The sequence below is a fragment of the Leptonotus elevatus genome, chromosome 1 (genome assembly GCF_054856555.1).
Source record: "Leptonotus elevatus isolate MCC_2025b chromosome 1, RoL_Lele_1.0, whole genome shotgun sequence".
Classification (NCBI taxonomy): domain Eukaryota; kingdom Metazoa; phylum Chordata; class Actinopteri; order Syngnathiformes; family Syngnathidae; genus Leptonotus; species Leptonotus elevatus.
The window spans coordinates 44,203,362-44,222,627 of NC_141239.1; the positions used below are offsets into that span (position 1 = coordinate 44,203,362).

At 42.9% G+C, this 19,266-nt stretch overlaps 2 protein-coding genes across 15 annotated transcripts in view; one reads left to right on the forward strand and one right to left on the reverse strand.

Annotated features, from left to right (window-relative positions):
- prkcsh (PRKCSH beta subunit of glucosidase II) overlaps positions 1 to 19,266 on the forward strand; it is a 51,755-nt gene that overhangs the window by 8,311 nt on the left and 24,178 nt on the right. Inside the window, exons 14-18 of one of the 3 annotated variants that reach the window (XM_086072489.1) lie at positions 668 to 757; positions 818 to 892; positions 962 to 1,061; positions 1,131 to 1,290; positions 1,545 to 2,382. In XM_086072489.1, the coding sequence (XP_085928615.1) occupies positions 668 to 757; positions 818 to 892; positions 962 to 1,061; positions 1,131 to 1,277 (412 nt within the window). In that variant the 3' untranslated portion in view covers positions 1,278 to 1,290; positions 1,545 to 2,382. Of the gene's footprint in view, positions 1 to 667; positions 758 to 817; positions 893 to 961; positions 1,062 to 1,130; positions 1,291 to 1,544; positions 2,383 to 19,266 lie in introns of those variants that run through there. The other 2 variants (XM_086072408.1, XM_086072480.1) reach the window with 2 other exon arrangements.
- elavl3 (ELAV like neuron-specific RNA binding protein 3) lies at positions 3,112 to 18,991 on the reverse strand. 12 transcript variants are annotated; one of them, XM_086072518.1, is made up of 8 exons: positions 18,504 to 18,991; positions 13,248 to 13,467; positions 13,078 to 13,181; positions 11,227 to 11,380; positions 10,873 to 11,098; positions 10,256 to 10,309; positions 9,753 to 9,791; positions 3,112 to 9,085 (listed from the first exon to the last, which is right to left on the reverse strand). In XM_086072518.1, the coding sequence occupies exons 1-8, from the start codon at positions 18,510 to 18,512 to the stop codon at positions 8,737 to 8,739; spliced, it is 1,155 nt and encodes a 384-aa protein (XP_085928644.1). In that variant the 5' UTR covers positions 18,513 to 18,991; the 3' UTR covers positions 3,112 to 8,736. The 12 variants fall into 12 exon arrangements, with proteins under 12 accessions (XP_085928644.1, XP_085928650.1, XP_085928628.1 ...); XM_086072524.1 differs by having other exon boundaries at positions 3,112 to 9,064; positions 10,873 to 11,101; XM_086072502.1 differs by having other exon boundaries at positions 10,873 to 11,101.

Sequence of the window (19,266 nt, forward strand, 5' to 3'; positions counted from 1 at the left end):
CTCCTGTCCCATCCCACTTCCACAGTAAAAATCCCGTCCCGTCCCAGTCCTGGACAATAGTAAAAAAAACAGTCCCATTCCCAGTGAAAACGACTCCTGTCCCATCTCGCTCCCATTATGGAGGTCAACTGCATTATTTAATTAAAAAAACAAAACGTCAACAACTTCTTCTGTTGCATTTTACTCATTTATTGAATAGTTTGTTGCCTCCTATCTCCAAATGGTTGCGCAAGTATGTCCAAGTTTGTTTTTTTACCTGAACGGATATTGAATTAATGCCGCTTTCGTCTGCTCCCGTGAATTTTTGATCCTGTCCCGTCCCACCTGCGGGATTCCCGAAAAAATGTCAGCCTCTATTGTGTATGCACCACCAATTGGGGTACAGTATATTGGTGACATTAAGCTGGTATTGACGGTGTATATCTGATCTGTGCGTTTACACTGCACTCGTACTAGAAGATATCCGATGGATATCCAATTGTTATGCAAGTTTGGAAAAGGCTTGAAGATATCCGATTCATTCATATTTCTTTTTTCTGTTTATGCTGCCATCCCAATTGGTCCATTTGAGAGCAAAAAAAATCTGTACTGTGTCACTTGTATTATGTGGTGGAAATTTACTCTGATTCAGTCTCACTCCAGCTGACCATGCATATTTTTCCTGTAGGAGCCTTGAAAAGGAAACATCCTCAGACTTTGGACCCAGTGCCGAGTTTGCCTACCTCTACAACCAGTGCTACGACTTAATTACTAGCGAGTATGTGGCAAAGTTGTTTTTTTCTGGTGTTATTTGGTGTTAATAACTTAATTTTCTCAGGTACGTATACAGGCTCTGCCCATTTAATCGAGTAACCCAGAAACCCAAGCACGGCGGCTCAGAGACTAGCTTAGGGTAATGCAAAATGCCTGCGTGTAACACTTGCATGAGGTCTTGGCAACTTAGGAATGTTTTTGTTCTAAGGTCATGGGGTCATTGGGACGGTCCCGAGGGTAACGTCCACGCTGTGATGAAGTATGAAAATGGAATGGGATGCTGGCAAGGCCCCAACAGATCCACCACGGTTAGTCTTTGTCAAAAAAAAGATAAAATAACCCGAAAGCATTTGATAACATGTTTGTATGTCTTGCAGGTCAAGCTAAAATGCGGGAAAGAAACTACAGTAACGTCCACGATGGAGCCCAGTCGTTGCGAGTACTTGATGGAATTCACCACTCCCGCCCTCTGCCAGGACCCCAAGACCCTGGACTCCATGCTGCATGAGCATACCGAACTTTAAACCCACTCCGCTCGTGAGTAATATTTTAATATAGAAGTCATCCCTTACAATAATGCATGTGCTGCAGTGTTTGGCTTTGCATGTTTTACTGCTATCTTACTTAAAAAACACTTCTGGAGACTTGATTGTTAAGCACAAAATTCACTGAATTCAAATAAAATGCAGCCGCAGTGGACATGGTTACATGACAGTATAGCACATCTCAGCATTTGATGGTGAGGAAATGGGTTGATGTGCTGTTACGGCTTTCCCTTTCTCTGTGTGAAGAATGAGCAGGACCGCAGCAGAGGCAAGGTAATGGCATCTTCCTATGAGTTCATTACATTAATAGAGGGACAGAAATTAATTAAATGTGACAGTTTAACGAGGTGGTGTCAGACAGAAGCATTTGGCAGAGTTGAAATGCCGCACTGCAGTCGTCCCAAGCCAGTTGTCTATGCTAAATTACTGCATGCATGCGCATTTCTTTGTTGTTGTTGTAGCATGTGTCGTGTTCTCGTAAGAATTGAGTAGGAAAATGTACATAATTGATAGTACTTGTACATAATGGGATTAGCGCCACTGCATGCTACACTCGGTAAACCACTTGAAAGATTTGCATATACTGTATAATTTTTCCTTTTAGTAAGGATATTTTATAAAAGCATGCAAGCCTTTTTTTTTTTTTTTTTAAAGTATAACCTGAGTGTCACCTTTCCAATATTCGTGGTGTTTTTGTACTAAGTGCTACTAGATTCTCCTGAAAAACCTGTTAGTTTCATTGTCTCATTCATTGATTCAAAACGTTTCGGTTCTGCATAATTTAATGTTTTATTAATGTTGTGCTGTTGTCCTTATTATATATCTAATAAAATATTATGCTGTAAATGCTGACCTTACTGTAGCATGCACAGTGGCCTGGTTGCTGGTGAGCGCTTCATTCTCGGAATTCAACCCACGGGGATCTGGCACCTAAATAAGTGGTTTGCAACCGACAACATCGAGTGACTGTTTGCGCTTCTCTTGCAGGTTGTTCACCAGGGACCATGTCGTCGTGGCAACATGAAGTTTTGAGGAGCCACGCACTACTATTTCATTGTGTTAAATAAATAAATGAGTGCTTTTACATGTGTTTGTGGTCATTTGAGCTATAAATGGACATGTCTTAATATTAATAATCCTTAAAGTATTGTAAGAATGTATTTGCTTTTTTTTTTTTAAGTAATCAAGATTCAACTATATGTAATAAAAACTTGCATGAATAATTGAACCGTAGCTTCTTCTTGTAATTAAGGTGATGCCTAAATGACAGTGTAGTGTATGTGTTCAGTCAACAAGATAAGGGACTAGTCATTTTCATCTGACACACCCCATTTTTGCCAATTTTAATACTTCTTTTGTCATACCGAGTAGAGATTTAGTAGTGAAATTAACATGTAAATCAAACCCTTCTCTTAGTCCTTATGGTGGGGTTTTTTCTGCTGTTTTTGAAATAATCAAGGTGCAAGTAAAACGGTCACATCTAGTCTCATTTCAGAAAATTACAGCGTAGTATATTTGCTTAGTTACCTAAATGGGGATTACTCATATTTGTAACTTTGACACACTCCGAGTTTGCTCATTCTTATTTAATGTGCTAAGCCCATGTGATAATGTGTGACTCCCGGTCTTGACTGGATTCAACTACCGGTAGTCGGTGTTCCAAGAATGCCGTAAGGACAAAGTTCACAGTGGCAACGGCCTAGCTCAAGTCGCCTACATGATCTAATTGTGTGCCAGAGGCCTTAATCTAACACAACTTTGTATGTCATCCAGAGTTTTATTTTACACCAATAAATCAGTTCAGTCAACAAAATTAAGCCCACTCATATTTGTAACTTTTATTTTTTTCTGGCATGTAAAGTACAAATAATTAAACAATTCCATGAAAAAGTCTTCAAGCGTCTTCAGCTGAAATCCCAGTAGTAAATATTCTAGACTAAACTGAAAGGTTTTACTTGTATTTTTTTGTTTTGTTTCTCATTGCTCATTTGGTCATGTCTGGAAGTATGTATGAGTGTTTGTATTCCACTACTTTGATCGTTTTCTCCTTTTTTGATTTTGTTCTACCATTCCAGGAAAAATGTAAGAAACACATCACTAATAATATACTGCGTCCCCTCTTCTAAATAAATAGACACAAAATACAGTTGGTTGAGAAACAGAAGAACCACTCGCCCCTTCAAACAAGACCTTCCTGCGGCTTGTCATACGTCAACAATAAACTAGCTTCCCTGCTCATTTTTGGCCCAAAACAAACATTCTTCTTGCACAAAATAATGTAGGTGCTCTTTATAAATACTTCCTAATGTTCCTTTTTGGACAAGCGTGAACAGGAAAGCATCTTGTGAGGGACAGCCCCACCCCCTTCTTCTAGAGCCAAATCCCAAGCGAAATGAGAGGGCTGATGGGGGGGGGCTGTCCCGTGTCTTGGGGGCTGACTGAGCGGTTGAAAAAAACAAGACTGTGATTAGGCTAAATAATTAAAAGATTTTTCATTGAACAAGACAAACAGAACACAGGCAGTAAAGGCATAACATCTAGCACACAGCATGTATGTTTATACAGTTCAATTACCGGTAGTTAAATATAGCAGTGCATTCTTTGACTATGGAGAACGTTTCCAAATCAAACTTCTAAAGCTGTTTTTCTAGTTGCCCCCCTGTTTTTTCCCCAAGAAACAAAATGGTGTAACCACAATTTCGGCAAAAAACTTAAATCTTTTAACCTTGCAAATATAACCAAAGAAACCATAAATATACACAAAACATACTTTATACGAGGCAATAATAATAATAATCATAATAAATAGTTTTTAAGTTAACAATAAGTTAAAACTACAAGCTTAAAGTCGCCCAAATAATACAAGTTTGTTGGCGCTATTTTGAATTTTTTCAGTTTAAATTATTTTTATGTTGCAACAAAAGCTACCACAGACTTTTACAAACACAATCGAACACAGTTTGATTGAACAAAAATAATCTAACTAAGTCTAAAATCGGCATACACTTTAAAAAACTGCAACTAATTAGATAATGGAGGAAAAAAGAACAAACCGTACCCAATGAATGCAACCAAACATAATCTTGACCCATATGTGTGTTCTCTATGGCAACATCAACAACACAAATACACTCATTTAACAAGTGAGTCCTGATATGCAATTCAAATCAATAAATTACAAGAGGAAAGAAAAAAAAGATATTCAGTCGACATGGGCTAAAAAACTGATGATCTGTTAGACAGTATTCCTTTCAAGGTCATTGAGGATTGCTCTGTTCAGTCAGAGTGTTTGAGCTTTCATGGTCAGAGCACAAATTACGGGGGCTGAGGAGGTCGTTGTGGACATTTACAGATCAGAGCTCTCGTTTGATTTTTCCTAACGAGCCGGCTCATCCGAGCGCTGTTGGTCGTCTGATCTCGTTTTACTTGTTTGTTCTTTACGCTATTCCGCAAACCTTTTCAGTGTGACGTTTAATTTCTTTTTTTAAAAATATATATCATTTGTTCTCAGTCAATATAAAAACAAAGCACATTGCACTTACTGTTCCATAGGAAAGTTTTTTTGTCTTTTTTTTTTAAACATGATTATTGTTGTTGCTCGAGCGGTGTGTGTGTGTCTGTGTGTGTGCGCGCGCTTGTGTGTGTGTGTGCGGTACTGTTTCCTGTTCCTCGGCTCTCTTCTGTACATTGAGTGAAGGTGGTCTTTGAGTAGACTGCGTATGGAAGTTAATTCCAGGCTTTGGGGGTGAACTGCAATACATTGGACGGCTGCGATCTTGGCCTCCCTAAAATCGAACATACTTGATATTCAGGCGCTATTGCCTGACCATATTAAGCCGCGTTTCCACCGCAGGAACTTCGGGGTAAATTTACGGGGCCGGCCCCGTAAGTGCGCGTCTCCACTGCAGGAGCCTTCTCAACCGGGCCACATTTACAGGAACTTACGGGGACGAGCGGTGGTCCTACTCGAGGGTAGGTACTCCGCCGGCTCGTTAAACTCCCAATCGGGCTTTAGTGCTAATTGGCTAAAAATGATTTAGTATAAAAAATGATCTTACCTTCATGCGCGATGATTTTGCATTCTCGGCTTAAGTCTCTTCGACCAAAACAATTCTCTTAATAATCTTTTGCCTATTTTCATTCCACCCTACTGTTAGCCTTTTCAAATTCTTCATCTAGACGCCGTCTCCTCTCACTCAAACCATCCATATACGCCAAGTACATAAAAACGGCAACGGCCACAAGTTTTTCTCTTTCCTCGTTTTGATTTTTGCGGCGCCGTGCTTGGGTGACATCACGGGAGAAACCGTCGCACGGCTTTTACGTGTCGATCGAAACTCGTGACGTCGCAAAATGGGTTGTACTCCGCAGTGGAGATACAGCCACAAGTGGGCCGGCTGAGAGGATGGTTCCTGTGAAAGTCCCTCCTCCCCTCCCCATACCCGAACGTCCTGCGGTCGAAACGCGGCTTTAGTGCTGTTAAGCAACAGCAGTGAGATCAACAGATGTTAGATTAGGTATTTGAAGCGGTGCAGTGATCTTTATGGATCAAATCGGTCGTGAGACAAAGCAGATGATAGAAATGTCGGGGGAGGTGTACTGTATCCAATGCTTCCGTTTATCGAGAGGTGATATGATTCATGGCTTGTTTCTGATATGCCTTTTTAGCAGTCCGTGTGTGCATAAAATGTGTGCAAATGGGATTTGCTCGCTGCTGTGATGTATCAGCGTATTGGAGCTTGGTGGGTTTTAGGATCCACAAATGATATGCGCAGCGGAGATGATCAAAAGTAAGAACAGAAATTGTGGAGAGGGTCCTTGAAGACACCATAAATAACACATTTGTACAGCAATTAATCAGGGTGGGGGGTGTGATATATTGAAGTTTCACTGACTTGCAAAGCAAACTCTTTGGCAAAAAAATCAAATCTAAGGAATCGTGCTCAGTGTTCACCACAAGGCCGCATTGTCATTTCAAATCTGCGCGTGTCCTTTTTTTTTTTTTTTTTTTTGCATTGCAAGCAGCGATTCGTTTTGTCAGCCAGGCAATGAGATGGTCTCACCGCACCTTTTTTTTTTTCCCCATCTGGGATTCACGAGTCAGAGCCAAGAAGCAACACTACATGAATTCAGCACAAAAGTGTCTGAGCACTGAAAAGTTAGAGGCTTGTCATACCACTGGGTTGAGCTTGACCTATTTTCTTTATGTCAGATTCTGTTCTGTTTTTCTTCTTAACTGTCAAGTTTGTCTCCAAAACGTTAGCCATGGTCGAGCGGTTTAAGTTGGTGTGTGCGATACAGTGCTCCTTTGCCCCCTTCCCTAGATCCCCACCCGTACACCGCATGCTTGTTTCCCCTCCCTCTCACGCTGCAAACATCAGAGTGTTTAAAATAAAGCCATGCGATGTCCCAATTTTTTTCCCCAAGCTTAAGAATCTGTAAAAATTCAGCACAAGGTCTTGTTCCTTTGTATGTATAAAAATAGATTTATCTCTAATGTTATCCTTTCAAAGAGATCGTCCTCTTTGGCTAACACAGCGTCATTTAGAAAAGCAAAACGCAAACATGTCTTGAATATAGTTGAACCTATTTAATCTATGATCATGTGCAGGTATTGAAAGACATTAGCCCCTCCCCATGGTAGAGCTCACGCCTGCTCCCTGACAGACACTTCAGATAAGATGGGCCGGCCTAATGTTACATCAAGGGTGCAGTGAACACACCAATGAGTTGGTGATATTTTGAGAAACATGAAGTAAATCGTTGAAATACCGTCCTCTATTATAGACAAAAGGGCAAGTATGAATGACACATTTGTCATCTTGATGTTGCTCAGTTTTTGTCTTGTGAGACCGGGAGTTCAGCGATTTATAGGAAGCTACCGACGTTTTTGTTAAGAATAAAACCAAGAAGCATTGGTCAAAGCTTAAGGGATGAGTAATTTCTCTCGCCAGGGGATAGTCTTTTTAACAACGCTTGCAGTCAATGTTTGGTCCTTTAATTTGGAGCTGCAGTTCTTAGTTGGTGTTTTAACCGAAAAGACTAAACTTTTGTTATTTTGGAGGGTTCTGTCTGGGGATGAGTCTGAGGAATAATACCGGCACTCTCGAGATTTTGCAAGTGTGTTATCTTTCTGCAGACCTGGCAAGCCATTGGTCAGTCTTCCTTGTCTGATATAAATGTATTTTTACTTTATCAGTCATGACCACACGGGCCGTCTCGTGTGTGGTAGAGTGCCAACAAGAACCTTTGTGTTCGGTTCATTGTTTCCTAATGTTTTGGTCGCCTGTAGCATCTCATGCCAAATTATGCACAGATGCAGTTAGTGATGCAAAAAAATAAAAATAAAATTCTGTCGCTCTCAATCCCAAGCCCGTCATAGGGTTCCTAATGTACCTTCTTACTACTCAGCTTTGAGTTCACAGACAGTCTGCTTCTGTTTATTCCACCCTGAGGATAGATTAAGAATTATTTTTGCTCTTGTGGACTTGTCTTAGGTGTACTGTCTTGTTGTTTGGAGTGACACTGTCGGATGGGGGAGGGTTTGTTATGGCCTTCAGACTAGTTTATAATTCCAGTTCTCAGATTCACAAGTTTACTTAAATGACATTGGGTCAAAGCGAATAAGCTCACATGGGGTAGAGAATCTGCCTTTATACTTGGCACCGCCTAAAGCAGGTAAGGAAACAGTTGTCAAGGTTTTTTAGAAAATGCTTACATATACGGCTATTATTACCACCTTATACCTGTATATTGATAATATAGTTATATTTTTGATAGACTTATATAAGAGAACACTGTGTCTTAATTACATTTTCTTTGATCTTAAAAAAGTCACTGATTCAAAATGCCCAAGTGTAAAAAACAAAACGGAACAAAACAAAAAACAAAAAAAGTGACTACATCCTCTCCAGCATGATACTGGCAGAGATTATAGGGGTAAAAGTTTGGGGTAAATTGCACATATTCATCAAAAAATTTGATCGCTATTCTTTTTTTTCTTTTGTTCATCAGTTGCCATCATTTGCCTGAATTCAATCAAAGCACTCAGAAAGTACACATTCTTTGTCACATTCATTAGACTGTCTCCTAAATAGATAGCTCTTAACCCTTTACCAAACAAATCAGCTACGTACCCCTTCTAATTCAATCCAGGCAAAGACAGGAAAGGTCTAGCATGTTGTGGAAAGAACAGAAAAACTCCACTAGTGTGTTTGTTTGAAACTCTGACTTGTGGTTGCTTGCCTATGGATAGGTTTGGTCATGTGTGTCAGTATCTGTGTCTGAATGTGTCTGTATTTTGCGATTATATATTGTGGATTTGTGTGCGAAAGCGTCAGAGAGAGACTCAGTCCAGGCCCATATATAAAGTGATGCCACAGGGGGCTCAGGTAGCCCCCCGTGCAGGTCAAAGGTGCTGGCGCCAATAGCCCCTCTCTCAGGCCTTGTGCTGCTTGCTGGTCTTGAAGGAAACCTGCAGCACGCGATCGCCCAGGCGGTAGCCGTTAAGGCTCGCAATCGCCATAGCCGCCTCGTCGTAGTTGGTCATGGTGACAAAACCGAAGCCCTTACATTTGTTGGTGGTAAAGTCACGGATGACCTTGACGTTGGTGACAGCGCCAAATGGCCCAAAGAGCTGCCACAGGACACTCTCGTCCGCCTCGGGCGACAGGTTGTACACAAAGATGCACCAGCCAGCTCCGGTGGGACCAGTGAGGTTGACGCCGGCGAGGCTGGTCATGCTGTCGATGGTAATTGGGGAGAATCTGGGGAAGAGAGTGGGAGAACTACCATGGGTGTCATTCTGAAGTTCCACACAACATTCACTGCTCTACGCTATCTTTGTTGACCATGTGTCTTTTAAGTTTGTAGATGCAGAAGGAGTCACGGCAACCCCAACCCCATCTTATCCAGTAGTGAATATGCACCGCAGTGTCTCCAAACTACCTGCTTTTGTAACAAAATGACAGTGTGTGCCCCGAGACACAGACACCCACACAGTCTGCTTATTGTCTCTGCTGGCCAAAAGCCTTCTGCGAGAATCAAACACATGAATCACAATGTTCAACTGAAACCATAGTGTTGAACGAAACACAGAAACCTAGAGAGGGATGAAAAGCAAATTAAGAGTCAAATAATACAAAAACTGGAGCAAACAGACGTAAAAACGGAATCTGGTATGCCCATGCTGGTGGAAAAAGGGGACATTAAAGCAACTGAAAGGACAATGTTAGTTTGTAAATAAAAACGTAAATAATTTCGATCGATAAACTAAAACCAAACAAAAAATAAGGTTAAACAAAGCCATGCCAGAATACCCTGCTGTGATGGGACTACGTGATTGCCGTTACAAGCTGTTGTCTAATTTCCAAGTCAGCAGATGGTATTCCGGGCACTTTGTTTGAGATTTAATTTAGCATGGATGCTTTTGAAAGTACACCTTTTGGCATTTACCTCTTGACTCCGTAGCTGGCGTTTAGTAAATTGTCGAGTCTGCAATGCAAGAGGGAGAGTGAAGGGATGGAGAAGTTAGTTAGGAGATCTACAAGGCAGTGCTGGCCTTTCAGTCTACATGTACGTTGCTTGCTGCTGCCAACTGGCCTCCAGAGGACATCCTTCATTGCAATGTTGGGCCAAACCATCCTACCACATTCATTGGGTTCTGACTGCTTTGTTGAATTGCCCATTACAGAGATTTAAAGCATACCTTGTATCCCTGCTCATTTTACATCAAATAATTGGGGGGCGGAGGGGGTACTGTTAAAAATGGCAAGCCCATCTTGACCACTTTATAAACTCCCTTTAAAACTAATTGTAAATATGAAGAATATTGTAGTATAAGCAGTTTAATCCTGTAAAATACAATCCCAGTGACGTGTTAGCAAGATCTGAAGGGTCAGCATGTATGGCAGTGATTATGAAAGTTGTGTTTTTATGGTAAGAATCTGGTCTCTTACATTGGTTTTGAGCTGTTATTTGGATCTGGTCCCTTTCCGAGAGAAGGGATCACGCTGCAGTTTAAAAGAAAGTCAGAGAAAAAAGATATTGTTTTAAGGATATGCACACTTGAATTTTTCGACCACACAATTCCCTTAACATAAGGAAAATTGTGAATTGTGTGTCTGTTTTTAAGACATGGTCTGGACTACAAATGCTATTGGGTTGTGCTACTCGATGGTACCTTGACGTGGCCAAAGAATAAATAAATTAAAGTGTAATTGAGGGTTGGTCATTGTCTAATGCTCATATTGACTGTTGAGTCATTAATGGTATTCCATTTTAGAGTAAAACTATGACATTTGACACCGCTCAAATTGTTATAAAAAAAAAAGAAGACTTTGTTACTACTCTACCAAATTAGCATCATCAGACTGAAAGGACCGAAATCCACCTAGAGCTGTAAATGGGTTCATTGAACCTGTTGACAGACCGACGACCTTGTAATGTATTCATTCAGTTATGTTACCCTTTAAAGTGACTAACACTGTGACACCCATAAATGACGCGGAACTTGGCCTGAAAACATCATGATGATGATCCTGTGGGCAATGTGAGAATGTTCATTCTTCAGTACCTGAAACGCTGCGTCTGGTGGTGCAGGGGCCCCGTGTAGCGTCGGGCAGCGGTCTGATACAGCTGAGTCAGCAAGGCCTGGCCCGTCTTCTGGCTGGGGTTGTTGGCAAACTTGACAGTGATGGGCTCGGCAGCGCCCAGAGGCTTCTGTCCATTCAGACCCTTGATGGCCTCCTCCGCTTCGTTTCGTTTGTCAAACCGGATGAAGCCCACTCCTCGTGATATGCCTGCTCCGAATAAGAAAACACGCCAATGTCACTACCTTGGCATCCAGGATTGGTGCCTGCGGAATAACCCTTAAAAAAAAAAGAAGCTAGATAGAGTTCATTTGTGCTAAGGTGAAATAAGGCTATACCTGTAACTTGGTCCACTAAAATGCGCGATGTGATGATACGACCATATTGAGAGAAGAGCTGTTCCATATCCTTCTGGCCCATGGTCTTAGGGAGTCCACTGACGTAAAGGTTTGCATCACGAATAGAAGCAGAGCTTGGCCGTGCATATGATACCTACGAATTACACAATTCTCAACAAATCAGGAAATACAAATCTTTTTTTCCTGAATCAAAGTACAAAATCAGTATGCGTTCCTTTGTCTCTTCCTGAATACAAGCACGCTATGACGCACTGTGGCCATCGCAGCCAATTTAATCAGTTGGGTGCCTCTCGTCCACAACAAGCCTATGAGTCAATAATTTTAATACTCCAGACCAACACAATAATAAGCCTTAAGTGTTTTGTTACTAAACTACTTTGGTGCATCTGTCGTTCTATCCCACTTTCCGCCCCTTCTGTTGGTTCGCTTTATAACGTTTCAGAGAAACGTCTGATTGTAAAACAACAAACAAAACAAAAACAATATGTTCTTGTGTGCAAGCACAACTGAGAGATAGCCCAGCACGTCGTCGTTGTCGTGAGTCTTGTGTTTGAGACAGAGTACGTGTTGTCTGAGATAGGCTAAGCTGCCTTGCCGAGCCCTGCCTCTTTTCCTTTGTCTCTATCCTCCGGGGGGAACAGCCCTACTGGCAAACAGCAATCAGGCTAAATGCATTGCAAGACTCACCGGATCCTTGACAACCCTTTTTACTCAGGCTTGTTACGCTCAAAATCCCCACCTATATGATTAGCTAAAAAGTCTGCAAACGTTATATATGGTTTTCCAAATTAAACAGTTTGAATGATATCTTTAGCAATGAATACAGGTGTTCACCAAACACCAAGTCTATTGTGTGCGCTGTGTAAGCAGGAGGGTTGTGCGGCACAGTGATTAGGGTGCGCTGGACAAGCCGGTTGGGGAGGGGTGAGACGCTACATTAGGGGACCAGAGGCTGCCCTATAATTAACCCTCTCCCTGCCTCACCCACAGTACAGATGGTGCCTGAGGCCCATATGGCCTCTAATCCTGTCAGCTCTACCCCCTACCCCTCTACTGCTGCCCCTATATTACAAGGACTTGCCCCCCTCCCCATCTCTATTCATGCCTCATGCAGAACCTAAGCAAGGAAATGGGAGAAACTAGAGCCCAAAGAACTTTCGCATTATCATGGGACCCAAACTGCAAAAACAAAAATAATTTGTTCAGTATTAAAGGACTGGTTCGTCAGTATAGATCGTGTCATCTTTAGATACTAAACCAATCCAATTTCACTGGTTGTCCTACGCTGACTTTTTCCTTGCAGCTGCAGTCATGAGTAAAAATTAATACCTCATTCGCCGGCAGCTGTTAGACAATCACCTGCTCTCCTCAGCAGGAGATTCGATTTCTTACAGTGCTGCACTTTGCCCCGATAATCTTTGAACTCAAGTTGGAGGGGGCGGACGACAGGATGGCGGCGATTAATAACGTGCTGCCTATTTCCCCTCATCTGATTTGGGGACAAAAAAAGAGAGACCTAATTAGCCCCGATTGGAGGCAGATGGGGGTAACCTGGCCTGACCCCTCGTGCGCCACAGCAAGGCTTCCTAATTGCATTTCCATCACAATAACCTCGGCGTGCTTTCTGACCTCCGCTTGCTCCGTCCCCTTTCACCCCTTTCTCCCACTTTCCTTTGTTCTCCTCGCCCGCTGCCTTCTGCCTCCTCCCCTCCCTGCTGCCATGTCTGTCGTCACCTCGCTCAAGTCCCTTGATGAAAATCTGCACTTCCTCTATTTTTGTCTGGCGTGGATTTTTTTTGTACTCATTTTCCAGTGTAGAGGTCTTCTCACCTTGATTGTTTTAGTCTGTAGTTTGAGGCCATTGAGCGTGTTGATGGCCTTGTCTGCGTCGTTCGGATCCACGTAGTTGACAAAGCCGTACCCCAAACTCTGACCTTGAGGAAAAGTGGTTTTAGAGATTCTAAAAGAAATAATCTGGTACATAAAGAAGGAATGACTACCTGTTATCTTGTCCCTGACCAACTTGCAGGACTCGATCTCCCCGATACTACCGAACAAGCTCTTGAACTCTTCCTGCGTCATGTTCTGGGGCAGGTAGTTGACGATCAGGTTGGTTTTGCTGTCGTCCGTGGCGCCGTTGGTGCTGATAACTGGGCCGTTGGGCAGACTAGTTCCGCTCGGACCGTTGGACACCTGGGTTTCCATGGTGCTGATTATCTGCTGAGGGAGACTGCGGCGTCAGATAGGCTGACATTTTGTATGGTGGGCAAACGCTGATGGTAACCATACAGATAAGCACACACACGCACACACACACAAAGAGTGGCTTCCCTCTTTGTCCTTGTCTCAGGGAAAGGTCAGGAATCAGCATTGCTAAAATGGAGATGGATGCTCAGGCTGATTTAATATACAGCCCCCATCCCCTCCCCACTTCTTCTCTTCCTGCCTCTGGTCTTGCAGATGTCACAGTCCCTTTTTCCTTTCTCCACCCCTCCCCCTGCTTACTTCTAGGGTCAAACACCATTACATCACAACACGGCGATGGACAGTGGTCATAGTTCATGTGGAAAATGACACCTATGGTGGCTCACAAGCAAGATTCTAAACAAAGAATAGCAATATTTTGCACCCATACTTGCAGGTGGCGTAAGCGTTATGCCAGTACGGTGTTTGCATTGCTCTGTATTGTGTTGCTTAATTTGTTCCACGGGGGATTCTCAAGTAACAGCTGTGTGGTCAGAAACGAAACTTCCTGCTCCACTTCTTTAGTTCTCCCTCTTGCTCGCTCGCTTGCCTGTCTTTGTCTTGTTATTTCCCAGCGCAAAAAATCTGCTGCAAACACAACATTGCCACATTTTCTGTGGCGCACGCTTGTTGTGTATATAAATATAAAAACCGAAGACAATCCTGCAAGTCTCTTGGCGCGGTGCGACCTCAAATTGCAACCTGAAAACATCAACCCAAATTCTACCCATAATATTCTCTCACAGTGTACTAAATATGAACTATGAATTATTTCAGCTGACTGCTGGCCTAACATTCTGTTATACCACATATTATCCAGCTTTATTTCAATTCCTAAAGGATTATTAAATGTAAAAAAAATAAAAATAATTCAGGGCAATTTTTATATACTGGTACTATGTGTGGTGACGGTGAAAACGAAAGTTTCTGGACCCTCCTCCATTACGTGTTTCTAAGCACATACATCAAATGTGTGCTATGTTCTCGCATCTCGTCCAACATCTATGAATAGCTTCGTCTAACCTGCCTCTTCCCCTCATCGCTGCAACCTGCAGCCTTCCTCCCAGCCTCACCTCCTCGCAGGTTACCCAGGCAACCGCCCCTCAAAGACTGCATTGTGTCTAATGGCTGCCTTGCGTGGCTTTTTCTTACTCCAAGCTTGTGTCCGCTTCTATTACTGCTAATACATGCCCGGTAATAAGACCCTTTCTCCTTTTTGTATGCTGATGTTACACTGCAAGCACGGACATGCAAGACAAATTTAAGATGACAGGGAAATTGGTACGTGGGGGCAGTTTGGACATCCTAAAAACAAAAATACCGTGTAGCAATCTGTCATGTGGAGAAGCTGATGCCCACTCAGAATCGTTACTGTGCTCAAATTACTTAAAAAACACAGTTGAGAAATGCGCTTGTATCCGCTGCAATTCAAACCCCCATTTGCATTGTTATGTGATGTGACGCGGCCTACTAACAGGAATATGAGCAACTGCGTGTGTCCCAAATGTGACAAAAGCATTCTAAGTGGGGTGGGGATAGAACATATTCTGGCAGTGAAAAGAGTAAAATTATATAAATCACAACCGTGTGAGAAGCTGGCCTCAGAGATTAGCAGTCGCAGCCAGCAGCACAGCAGATTAAGATTTCCATCGAGAAGATGCTTTACTCCTTTAATAAGCCTTTTGGGGGATTACTTCATCTGTGAAGAATCAGAAATCAGATGATGGTGAGTTTGCTTTGCAGCAACACCCTTGCGTCGGGCTTATAATTACATCAATAATCACAAATAAAACTATCAAATGTTCCCTTTAGTAGTACTGTTTGTTTTGATTTGGCCCATCTTTTTCTGCCATCCATCAAAACGTATCCCCCGTTTGCTCACTAATAAAATAAAATAAAAGCCTAAAAATGATCACTTATAACCCCTCTTTTAAGATTTTTAATGAACTCAATTTGTTATGCTAGCGCTGTGTGGCCCACACCACCGCTGCGCTTCCCCCACCCCCTTCTATTTTGGGGTGCTGTGAGATCTCCCTTAATATTTAATCTACTGCATCAGCATCGCCTACACATGCTCCCAGACTCGCACGCAAACACGAGGCCAGCCTCCTCTTGCACACCCAGCCAGACTCGCACGCAAACACAAGAGTCCTCCTCCTGCTGCCTCGCTCGCTGCCAAGCTGACACGCGGCCTACACTCGGAGATCACCCAAAAAAAACAAAATAATAATAATAACAAAACAAAAAGTGAGGCGCCGCATGACTACACCTAAAAGCAGACTTGTTTTTCCTCTCTGCCGCTCTCCTTTCCTTTGAGTAGCATGTAAACAGGCCTGCCAATTCACTTCTGCTCCAAATGCAGCGCAGCACTGCAGGCTATGTGATGTACACTGGAAGTCATCACACGTTATGCGCACTGTGAGAATCACTAGAAACTAAATGAAACTGAGATGTGAAGCGAAGGAAAAGCGTGTAGCGACCATCAGGAGTCATCTACTTTTTTTTTTTTTTACCCAAATCAAAAGTGACACTAAAAAAAGTATTTGATAATTTCATGTTGCATTTTCAAAGCTTCATATTTATTATAGTGTCTGTCACAAATATAGCTTCCTGACCAAATAGTTAGCTTACTAGAAATAACAAATACATAAAACATTTATTTTGTTTGCTTGTACTCCAGTACAATTTCTTTTAATGTAATATATATTTTTATGGGTATGTACCGATCCACAGATGCAACATTTAAAAAATATTCCTTCAAATTGCTTTAAAGTGTCAAATTGACCTTGAAAAAGGCGTATAACACCTGCAATAATAAACCCTTTCCCTGTCATATAAATGCAATTGTCCACCTTATTCTATCAAATTTCCCTCTTTTTTTCAACTCAAATGCATACTAGGCTGAAGTGTAAATGAGCCGTCTAAATAACACAGATTACGGGATTATCCCAAACAAAGGGCATTAGGCACACACTCCGTATTTTAAGGGATTATCGTGGCAGCTGTAAAAAAAAAAAGAAAAAGAAAAAAGAAAGGCAACAGGAGTCACAGTTAATGTCAGCCGCCTTCAAACGTTTTCCTCTAAAAAGAGCCCATTTTGAAACAAAAGTAAAAGCAAAAGATAGCAATCGAGTGCTGCTTTCATAAAACAGCAGCTCACTGAAATACGATCAGCCTGAGCGCTATCCAGCGTGCTGAAAAAAGGGAGTGGCCATTTGACATCTTCCTCGCCTGCTCTGTCCTTTTATTAAATATGTAAAAGTGCATTTCTCCTTTTTCTCTGTGGAGTGTAACCTTCACACCCTGCCAGGCCTCCATGTGCGCCGTCCCTCCCTGTGAGCTCTGCAGGCATTCACCACGCGAGCAGCAGTCGTTTTGCTGAATAAACGTATTGACAGGCCCAAACAAAAGAGCCACCCGTTCCTCCTCTTCTCCCTCTTGCACAGGCCGCGGCGGCACTATGAATATTAATGCCAACAGTGGCGCTTTGTGCGTGTGCGTGGCGGCCAGGCCGGGCGGACTGCGGGACAATGACTCCTACAGTCAAGTCGAAAAAAAATTCATCCGATATATATTTTCACTTATTTTAAATGTTTTTGGTTTATTTGTTCAAAAGTCACATCTGTGTGTAAACAGAAAAATGTTAACCTTTAGCCTACTATATGCTTCATTATATTTCTCTGACAATTGTACAATGATATAATCCAGTAATGCAACACACTGCTTATATAACGTAATTACGTGTCTTGTCCATGCCTCCTCACTGGGAAAATGTCAATTAAAAAATAACATGGCTTTTAAATTGTCGGGCAATATAATATTGTTTTTTAAACCAAATAGCCGTTGTGACGGAGTGCCACGGTGGCCTCCCCTCGTCCTTGTCCTTGAATTGTGTAAGAGCCTCGGGAAGGTTGTCTGACTCAACGCTTTTCTAGTCGCTTTGGCACTGCGGTAGCGACGTTGGAGGAGGGCTGCGGCCAGTGTGTGTGCATTTGGGGGAGAAGGGAGGGGTGGTGTGTGGTAAAGGGGGGGGGCACTGTCTCTGTTCGTACCTGGATAGGTACAGAGATTAAAGAAATGGGAATGATTGTTATAAAATGCTCCAATTATAATTGCATGTTCTGCAGTTAAATTATGTTGTACCTGAATTTGTATTAACACTACAATTCAGCGTAAGTAAAAAAAAAAAAAGAAAAAAAAAAAGCCTTGTCGCTTGTATCCTTCACTGTACAAGTCATTAAATTGAAGTGTAGAGTGGATGGTTGTATAAAGGCCCGGGTGTCCATCCTGAGACACGCCCAAAAACCAGACCAGAGGCCACAGAGCCGAGCCAATTCCTTCTTGAATCTCTCCTTTTTTTACTACCAAGCGTGGCCGCCATGTGTTGTGTTTTATAGAGGGAACTAAAATGGAGACCGCTTTACTTGCTTTGCTCACTCGCACGCTTACGTCGACATTTTTCAATTATTCCGTTTGAAAGAAGCAAAGGATGTGTAACGTCTCTCCTCCCCCAACATGGAGTGACTCGACCTTTTTTCTTTTTGTTTTTTTCTTTATTTTCCTTGCTGGATGGAGCAGCCTCCAAGGCATCACGTTTTGTCTCCGGCATCCTTGCGATGCATGCGCCAGGCCAAGGAAACCAATTCCCCGCCCTTCTCTTTGCCTCTTTTTTTTATCCCTTGTGTGGAATTCTATATTGCCATTAATAGAGGTGGCACGAAGACCGTCAAATCTAATAAGAAGAATAAATACGACTCTCGAGCCCTTCTAATATCCTAAAACGTATACAAAAATGTCAGCATATCCATTCCTGCTTGCGTCCAGGTTTGCCCATATCGCCTTAAATCTGTGTTTACACTCACTGCTGCGAGATGGCCGCATCACATGTGCACACCCTATGGCAGTGCAGCACACGCATGAACACAAAGGGGCTGGAGAGACACAACATGCAGTCCCAGCATCCCCCCCGCAACCGACATAGAGGAAACGAGAGAGACAGAAGGCATACGTACAGTAACCATTCTTGACGTGCGACGACAAGGAAATCTAGGTCCCTCTTTTTTGCGGAAACTCGGCGGCGGTCTTTGGTGCTCTGCTCGCACGGCCCCCCTCTGGAGTTCCAAAAATCAAAAGAAAAAAAAAAGATAAAAAAATACAAATTGGGGCCTGACGGAGGGTCTCAGCCTGCGGAGGTTGTATGGGGGTCCTCTATAGGATGAAAAGGAGGAGGAGAAAGGGGTTCACTGCAGGACGACGGAGGAGGAAGAGAAGAGCGTTCTCTCCGATGCTGGAGGACGATAATAAAAAAAATAGTAGAGTGGAGAAGCAGTGATCCTCGGCAGGGTGTGTCCAAGGATGGGAGGAGGATGATGATGATGAGGAGGAGGAAGTGGAGGAGGAGGAGGAGGAGGAGGAGGGAGGGCCTTCTGCTTCTGAGTGTGTTTTTTTTTTCTCGCGTGTGTTCGATTCCCTGCTCGCCTTGCAGTCTCCTTCTGCGCCTCTGCTGCAATGTTCTTCTTTTATGTGCGCTTCTGGCTGCCGTAGCCAGCCGCTGATTGGCTAATTGTACAGGGAGGGTACTACACAGCGGCCATTGCGATGCGCTCCTCGCCCATTATCCCCTTCAGGAGAGAGATCACCGAAAGCCCCCACCCTCCACCGCCACACTCCAAACCCCCCTCCCCCACCTCCTCCTCAATCGCTTCCCTCCCTGCCCTTCCATCACTCCACTGCCTGCTTCTCAATGCCCTTCCTTTCTTCCTGGCCCCCACCCCC

What these genes read in the sequence shown, in the direction of transcription:
- elavl3 (XM_086072502.1), bottom strand. An exon ending in TACAGACTAAAACAATCAAG is followed by an intron (nt 11,381 to 13,077) that starts GTGAGAAGACCT and finishes TGTAATTCGTAG; the next exon opens with GTATCATATGCACGGCCAAG. An exon ending in TTTAGTGGACCAAGTTACAG is followed by an intron (nt 11,102 to 11,226) that starts GTATAGCCTTAT and finishes TCTTATTCGGAG; the next exon opens with CAGGCATATCACGAGGAGTG.